Source organism: Pocillopora damicornis, chromosome 5 (assembly GCF_964200805.1).
Source record: "Pocillopora damicornis chromosome 5, jaPocDami1.2, whole genome shotgun sequence".
NCBI lineage: Eukaryota > Metazoa > Cnidaria > Anthozoa > Scleractinia > Pocilloporidae > Pocillopora > Pocillopora damicornis.
Genome location: NC_142674.1, coordinates 15,091,889 through 15,100,923, shown reverse-complemented (window position 1 = coordinate 15,100,923; position 9,035 = coordinate 15,091,889). Strand labels below are relative to the sequence as shown.

The window sequence follows — 9,035 nt, the reverse complement described above, 5'->3', positions numbered from 1 at the left end:
GGCTATTGTTGAAGCCCTCAACACACTCGAGGAATTGCTTTTAGGAAAATCCAACAGAGTCTATACATACCACCAACTCTTTCAGTCAATCTTCAAGAAGGACCTCGCCTTAGCACCTAAGTGTCTGCAGAAGATGTTGCTTTTCCTACAGCGTTACAATTATACTATTGTGTATAGAAAAGGTTCTCTCTTGAATTTAGCAGACGATCTATCCAGAACCCATGTCAAGACGAAGCCGTCAACCCATCCATGTCGGACACCTTCCCAGCGTTTCACGTTCATCTTGCTCGCTTAGACCCCAACCCACTGGCCCTCACCAATACCACTCTTGAGTTATGTTTTTGCTCTCAGAAGCGTGTCTCGATAAGTTCATAGCAAACCCTTCGGTATCGCGCCAAATACCAAATTAATGAGTTTACCGTAACTAAATGTTAACTTGAGCATTCGAAGTAATTATAGAGAAAGGTAGAAATAGAGACTGCACCGCTGTCTTACATACTTTATTTGGGTAAATGATCCAAACATGTCGTCTATGGTTGTTTATCAAATGTTTTTGTTTAAAACTTTGTTAGTGGATGGTGGCTGGAGTGAGTGGAACTCCTGGAGTATCTACACCAAGCCAGTTAGTGGTATACAAACCAGACAGAGAGAATGCGCCAATCCAGAACCAGCATATGGTGGGAAACACTGCGATGGGACCGGAGCACTGCTGAGAGAATGTAGCAACATGTCCAGTTGCCAAGAAGGTAACATACAAATTGCTCCTTTTCTAATTTCAGGGGATGAAAACTTCTTTGTTGAAACAAAAAAGAACAAATACAGGAATAAAAGTTAGAATAAGAACAAACGAATGGAACTGCTGAGTTTGAACTTTAATCACATAATCATCCAGGCAAAGTTTGTGAAATGCACAAATTATCAAAAGTCAGGAGTTCATTATAAGTCAGAAATCCTTCATGAATGCACAAACTCTGTACCTGTACGGAATTCACCATGCTTTTCTTTAAAGAAACAAAACAAATCTCCACTATCATTTGTACTACAATAGGTACTAAATCTTAGCATAAGTTTTCGCTGATATTTGCGGCCGCTCTGTAAGAAGTCCGCACTTTATGTGCAATGGCGATTACCAATTTCGTTGGGTTGCCCGTAAGCAATACCTTTCTAGTCAAGCCGGTAATGCTAACAATCATCTACTGACAAGAAACATGTTTGACAATGCGAGGGCCTCAGTTTTGGCATTGACCAGTTGGCAAAGAAAATCATGTTAGCTAAACAGGAAATTCTTCCACCCTAAACTGAAAAGAAATCTTTCAACAATGCAAGGACTACTGTTACCAGGTAATTACATGGCGACATCATCGACACAAGAATTTACCTAAGCTTAATAAGTCCACGCTGTTTATTGTTATTCTTATTTACCAATTCTTTTTTTGAATATTTGAAGAATTTCCCCTGCGTTTTGAAACAGAGAAGAACCCATCTGTCGGTACAATGAAGATATTCTCAAACAGCAGTTGGCAAAAGCTTTGTACCAATCAGTGGGATGAAGCAGATGAAAATTCAACCTGCATGGCCATGGGCTACTATGACAACGGCGTCTTTGCTAATTACACATGGTACGCAGAACGTGGTAATGCTTCAGAGATTTCCACCGATTACAACTGTACCATTCCGACCAGATGTCAAAACAACTTGGAAAAGAAACAACAAATTTGCAAAGGTAATAATGAATTGCACTCATTTCATATCCACACGATCTCCAAAGAGGGTAACTTGATAGATTTACTCACATTCCGGAGATTAAAACTTTCCCGATATCAATGATAGCTCATCTTCGGGTATCTTTAGGTTCTAAAAAGGTATGTATCGCTTTACACCCTGAGACGATTATAGTTGAGTTGCTGCCGAAAGAAGAACCTAACTGCGCAGTTATGCATTTGGGTTTCATGAACTTCAAGTTCATAACCTCCAAACCCTTCACTAAGTTTCCTTAAAACTTTTACATCCTTCTAGTTTCCTTTTTTCTCTCTCTTTCGTGCATTTAAGGAATTTTACAATTTTCACTCAACTTATACTTAACTAAACGCCTTTTTCTAGATATTTCCATGAGAAATGCTTTAAAAATGACGTTCTGGTTTAAAATGTAAATCACCCTATTGTGTTCTCCGAAAGGAAACGTTTTTAGGCTAAGAAGACACGTCTTGAATGTTCCAACATTTTTTTAAAAAAAATCTTGTTTCACAATTTAAAGCACAGTCACGAAGCAATGTAAAAGAGGTTCGTCGTAAAACATCGCTGCAAGGAAACTATGTAAATGTCGTGAACTACATCGGACAAAGAACGATACATCCAACGTACGAATACTGAATAATTTACACACAGAATTTCCCTTAAAACTAAACACTTAGACTGGCATGAACTATTTATCATTTCGTGATTTAAAGGCATTCTTGATTGTTGATAACTAGTGTTTTCCATCTTAATGGATTAAAATTTTTGTAATTTCATAAGTTCCTGTTCGCTTGAATGGCGCAAATGTGGAGTATGGAGGAAGAGTGGAAGTATTTTACAAGGGGAAATGGGCAAAGATATGTAGGAATAAATGGAACTTAAATGATGTCAAAGTTATTTGTCGTCAACTTGGCTTTGAAGAGGCTTTAGCGGAATTTATTGGATCAGACATAAAGGCTGAGGGAATACCTTTCGCAATGTCCGATGTCTCTTGCACTGGAGAGGAGTTTGAACTTGCATCATGCGATCGCATCGATGGAAAGTTAAATATTCCACCTCAATGTCAATCGGATGACAAGGGTTCTCAAGCATTGTGTCAACCAAGTAAGTAACTAAATTTCTAGGTCTTTAGTTATTAGTTATTCTGATTTTCGAGGTTGTCTGATTTTCTGATTTTCTGATTTTCGAGGTTGTCTTTCTTCTTCCCACTGACCCTCTAAAGTAGAAGGTTAGGGTTAAGGATGACATGACTTGGTTTAGGGTAACATGAGTTGGCTTAAAATGACGTAGATGATTTTGATTTTATCAACCGAGTTGATAATGTAAATTTGCCCCCGTAAAGAGTTTCAAAGTTAAATTTCGAGCGTTAGCCCCTCGTCATGGCGGGTGCAATAGTCCCCCACCGACGCAGCACCACAGTTTCCTAAAGAACTTACCCTCCTTATAGATGATTCAACTTGGTCTTTAGGTGAAATGATGTTAGCTAGGGTGTACAAGACTTTCATGAAGGTAATATGACTGCTCATGAGATCACCTGACTTCAGTTAAGGGTTACCTTATGGCGAACATGATTTTGTTTGGAGTTATGTCACTTAGTTTAAAATACGACATAGTTAAAAAAAATTCCTCAATTTAAGCTTTAGCACAGGCAAATATATTCAACTTTTATATCTCTTCTTGTAGTGTTAAGTACAACAGATTTGATTTATTTTGATAACATGTTCTAAACTGAACTATTTTTTGCAGAAAACCAGAAAGTGTTGAAAAGAGATGAACTCTATTTTGATATTGGTAGCAGAGAAAAGCTTCACTGCTCTATACACAATAAAACCAATCATGCTAGATGGGTCATCAATGGGCTAAAGCTTGAGATAACAAACTCATCTTCTCGAAGGATCAGGGCTGAAGACAATGGTGATCTGGTCATTGATGATGTGCAACTGTCTGATGGAGAAGTATACGAATGCCAGAGATTGGAATATGTTCAATATTACATTGTCTACATTAATGGTATGAAATCACATCTTTTTATCTTGTAGAAATAGGCTTAACAATGCCATGTAAGACAAGGACACTGACCTTTCAACAGTATAGCTATGATATTGGTGCTTTTCATTACTGCTTTCAACAGCAAGATTTACTGAGAAGACGTTGAACCAACAAACCTTTATTGCGCACACGTCTGGCATTATAAGCTGTAGTGCTGATGGAACACCGAGTCCACAGATTTCTTGGAGTAAGAAAGGAGGAAAGTCCTTAGACCCGAAACGGTTCACTCAAGTATCCAACGGTAGCCTGCGTATTGGTTCTGTAAAGCCTGAAGACCATGGAACATTCATCTGTACCATGAAACAAACTAAAGGACCACAGAGGGTCACAAGCAGAGATAAAAACATACTAGTGACAGTTATAAGTGAGTAACTAATAATATATAGGAAGTCATAAAGTCAGTTCTTCAAATGTAATTAATTTAATTTACTCAGTTTCAAAACCTTTTCGCTGTTCATATCCGCAGCCATGTGAGGCGACATTTGTCGTGAATATGTTCGTTGATTACAGTGGTTTGAAAGTAGGGTGTCATGTAAAAAAAAATTATACTTAAGTTATTTGTCAACAATGTAGTTTCCTTGTCACAACTCAAAGTAAGTGCCCTTTGATTAAGTTTACAGTTTCTTTTTAAACTGGTAATGTGCTTAAAATGACTTCGGTTGATCATGGTGACGAATTCACTTTCTGAATGCAGTATAATGGTTTGGTTCGCCATTAAGTTACTTTGGATGTGGATGGTGACTTTTTGACTGCATATTGTGTCTTCTTCGTGTAATAAGGTCGGTAGATATGCATGACCTTATGAAACACTCTGTTGGACTGTGATTGGCTAGAATCCCACACAGGCCTCGATGGCACACTTTGACTAAATGTTCTGTCGGAGTCCACTGTCGCAAAGTTATTATGTTTTGTGTTTCTTGTGGTCCGCATCCATGTTTCCGGGATGTCTACCCCAATGTCCAATTTATGTTGTAACATGCAAAGTCTTACGTGGATGGCCTCTTTTACCCTGCGTGTATAATAATAGCATCACAATCAATGTACTCTACTTTAGTCCAGAGCAGATGGTTTCCAGGTGTCTTCTGAAACTGCAGAGGCCTTTGTCTTAGCATGTCGTTTCTCCATCTGCCATATTACTCGTTTAACCATTACTTGCATAGGTCTGCTTGTTCCGCTGATGTAAACTTTGCCTTACTCACGGGGAATCTTTTAAACCTCGAGCTCTTGTTTTAAAGATGCAGTGCCATGGATGGCGAGTGACCTGTTGTTATTTGTAACATCAGTGAAGTGAATGGAATGCTTTCGGTTCTTCAAATGCTGTAGCAAGCTATCAGCGTTTTCGCGAACCAAGATTATAGGATGATAAGGTTATGGATTGCTCCTATAACTCTATAGCAAGAACAGCAGAGACCATACTCCCCATGGCTGGGCCTTCTGTCTTTCGTAAACTGGTCCGAGATAATAGGAGTATGTAGATCTCAATACGAAGTTATGTCCGCGATCTGACAAAAGATTATATTTTATATCAAGCGCTAGTGTTATTGTCAAATGTTCATTAAGTTATGGCGTTTAATGTGTTTAGTGTAAATGATATTGGAATACCTCCGATTTTCCAAGGACGTGTTATTTATTTACCTCTTAGTTCGACCAAAAGTGGATATTTCTGGAGCAAGCAATCTCATCATAGAAGGAAACAGTGTGAATTTGACGTGTAAAGTTGTGGAGGGTCGGCCTGAACCACAGATCACCTGGCTCAAGAATAAAACATTCCATAAACAGAGTTTGTCTCTCTTCTTTTCTGAGATAACAAAGGAGGACGAAGGGCGGTACACTTGTAAGGCAGAGAATGCAGTAGGCTTTGATACCAAAGACATTGACATTTCTGTGAAAGGTGTGTTCGTCAAGTGTACAGTATTTCTTTACACAACTTGATTAGTTATTTATTGCAAAGAACTGGAAAGTCTTTACACTTGTTCGTTTGTTCCTGCTCTAAAAATATGATGGTTTCATGGCTAAGCTAGCAATATAGCCTGACTAACATGGTTTTTGGAAGCATTTGTTTGATATGTTCAAAAAATAGTTCATCGTTTTCTTCTTTTCAAATTGTTACATATTTATTTGTTTAAACTTATTATTTTTCTTTTTGTGGTTGTGGGGGGGGGGGGGGTGTTGGGTGGCTTCTTATTTTGCAATTTGTATTTATATGCTTACTTTGCAGTTCCACCCCGTGTTAGTGATGAGTTTAGAAATCTCACCATTGCATTGAACTCCACATTTACAAAAAAGTGTTATTTGAGAGGTGACCCACAAGTATATGTCAACTGGACCAAGGATGGAGTGCTTCTTAGTAAAAACAACAGCCTGGTTATTAGACCAGTGACGTTTAAATATAAAGGCTATTATGAATGTACTGCTAGAAATGATTATGGAAAAGCAAACTCTTCCTTCTGGATCGATGTCACAGGTAAACTCTATATTGTAGTTTATGTCATTTATCAAACTTGCAACTTAACAAAGCGTTTGTTTTTTAAGCTTAAGCCAAATTTAAATAGACCTATTTTTTTCTCTCTTTTCATCCATTTCCTTAAAAATATCGACGATTAAGGAACTAAGGAGTCATGATCTAATAATACATTTTCATTAGTGCTAAAGGTAGTTCATCAATTAGCTTTGAATGTGTCATTACCTAAATATTAAGGATTGAAGCTGGAAAGAGATTTTAAAGGAACATTCATATAACTTGCTTCATATTACCAACAATAGTACTCTTTTTTTTTCTAGAAAAGGGTACCTGAACACGTACAGTTGATTCTGACATACACACACCCAGATTGTTATTGAGGCTAAATCCGTGACCAAAGAAATAATTAAAAACACCTCCCGCTCTTAAGAAATTGCAAATCCTGTGGTCCACGATAACATTTTTTCCGTGAACTTATATTAAAACACACAATTTGGAAACGACAAATAACAGATTCTCTTTCCTTTTTTTGATTTCAGAATACAAATGTGTTACATTGTTTGATCATCATCGCCTAATAACTTTTCGAATTCAATATATCCTGTTAAAAACAGGAAAGTGATAGTCATTGAACATATGTGTTTTTAACATCACACTCAACAACCGACAAGAAAAGGATGAATGTTACTGGGACAACTTAAGGGCAAACAATATCTTTTTATACTGAAGGCGAAGAAAACCTTTGAAAAAAATTGACCTTGATCAAAAATAGGCTTGAACATCGCGTTTTTTGTTTTGATTTTTTGTCGTTGTTGTTGTTTCGTCGTTTTATCAAAGGTTGGATAAATGGAGTTAAACTGGACTACACAAACCTTATTAACTTTGTATTTTTTTTAAATTCAAGTATCACCCCAGATTATAGAGCCTCCGATAAACCAGTCTGTTACCGAGGGAAACTCTGTGAACTTCAGTTGCCGAGCCTCAGGTGTGCCAACACCAATATTAGTCTGGGTTTTTAATGATGCTGACCTGCCATCTGGTATCAATCAATTCAATCACGAAGGAGAACCATTCCTGAAACTTTTAAGCGTCACAAAAAGGATGGAAGGGACTTACAAGTGTGAGGCGAAAAATAAAGCAAATACAACTAGTTCCTCTGCAACACTACGTGTTTACGGTAAGTTCAATGATAATGACGATAACGATGATGATGACGTTGACCGTGACGATGACGCTGACCGTGACGATGACGCCGACGATAACGTAACGCTGACATTTAAATGATGCTGACGATGAGGGTGACGAACGAGGACCATGATTTTAATCAATTGCTTTTTTCTTAACGTAGGAAAAGCCTCTGCTCAAATTTTTCCAGATCATTATCCAGCAGTCACAACAGGAGACAACCTCACATTGACCTGCAACGTCAACGAAGAAACAATGAATGTAACCTGGAAAAAAGATGGAGACTCACCACCCGAAAGAGCAAAGATTGATACACGATTCGATGACGAAAAAAGTACATTTGCTATAACTGAAGTTGTGAAGGAGGACAGTGGTGTGTATTCTTGTGAGGCACGTAACAAGCTCGGTTTTGTTGCCCGTTCCTCTGTAAAAATAAACGTCAAAGGTAAGCTGCTGTTACCGTTGTGTCTTAAAAAAAACATACAACTTTACCGATTAAAAAATATATATCGAAATAGATTAAAACTATTTTCCGGTTAAAGAAGAAACAAATATGGATCACCTGACCCATTTACATGAAATTTCCTTGCATCGCTCTATGACATTCAGCTATTTCGTTTTTAAGAGCAGGTGTCAATCACGGGTTAAATAATACGCCAAGCTATTCCAAACAACTTGAATTTTATTAGTACTTTTACTACCGTCGAGATTTGTCTAATGGCCATATATTTATCTTACACAATTAGCTAAGCAAGTGCCACGAGCTGTGCAAAGTTTCAACACTTTGTGGTATTACATTGGTGGATCAGTGGCGGCAGCGATTCTCATTTCCCTGATTGCCTGGTATTTTTGCAAGCGTCGAAGGACAGGTGATGTCCATTTTTCTTTGTTATTTCAGATTTCTTTGTCTGAAAGTAAAAGAAGGAAATGTTTAAACTTATTTTGCATGTTTGCTGGGGGGGAGGGGGATGGGGGAACACTGAGCTAAGAGTCTTGGAGTAGAAATATTTTTGGAAGAATTACTCGCGTGTGGCCAAATATATGCCAATTGTAGATTTTTTTCACATCTATATAAACTACACTATTACATGTATATGGTATCATCATTATAATTTCCGTTACTGTTGACGGTTTTGATAATAATTATCAATACGGCAAATATCACGTCCCTCCTAATTTGTGCTAATTCAAATAAGACTGCCATTACGCAGAAATTATTTTAGAATATTCGATTTGATAAATTAATGCAAAGTTTTACCTTCTTTATCTCCTTCATTTCATTATTTGAAATTGCAGTTATGCCTCTGTAAGTCAACTATTTTACCTTTTATTTATCAAATTCATTAAAAAACACCATTACCTTCCTCATAGGTCACCACCTTGCACGATGACGATAGCAAAAATCATATCGCAGTGACTTTACTTTTATCGTGTTTATGATGCATTATTAACATTCATCAAGTGCTGTTAGAATCGGCTTCATTAGTTCCTTTGTTTAATTTTTTATCTCAATAGTATCTTCTATCTATTCTCGGTTTGATTAATTTATAGATTTATGCTTTGAAATGCACGTAAAATTTTCTGATTTTAAAACCAACTGTTTCTT

At 37.3% G+C, this 9,035-nt stretch overlaps 1 protein-coding gene across 1 annotated transcript; it reads left to right on the top strand.

Annotated features, from left to right (window-relative positions):
* Window positions 1–523: 523 nt before the first annotated feature.
* LOC149045560 (contactin-5-like) lies at window positions 524–8,820 on the top strand. Its single transcript, XM_089205919.1, has 10 exons — window positions 524–746; window positions 1,448–1,723; window positions 2,515–2,838; window positions 3,481–3,744; window positions 3,866–4,147; window positions 5,426–5,674; window positions 7,149–7,421; window positions 7,593–7,874; window positions 8,176–8,298; window positions 8,801–8,820. Exons 1-10 carry the CDS (start codon window positions 524–526, stop codon window positions 8,818–8,820), a joined length of 2,316 nt encoding a protein of 771 aa, XP_089062045.1.
* Window positions 8,821–9,035: the final 215 nt, after the last annotated feature.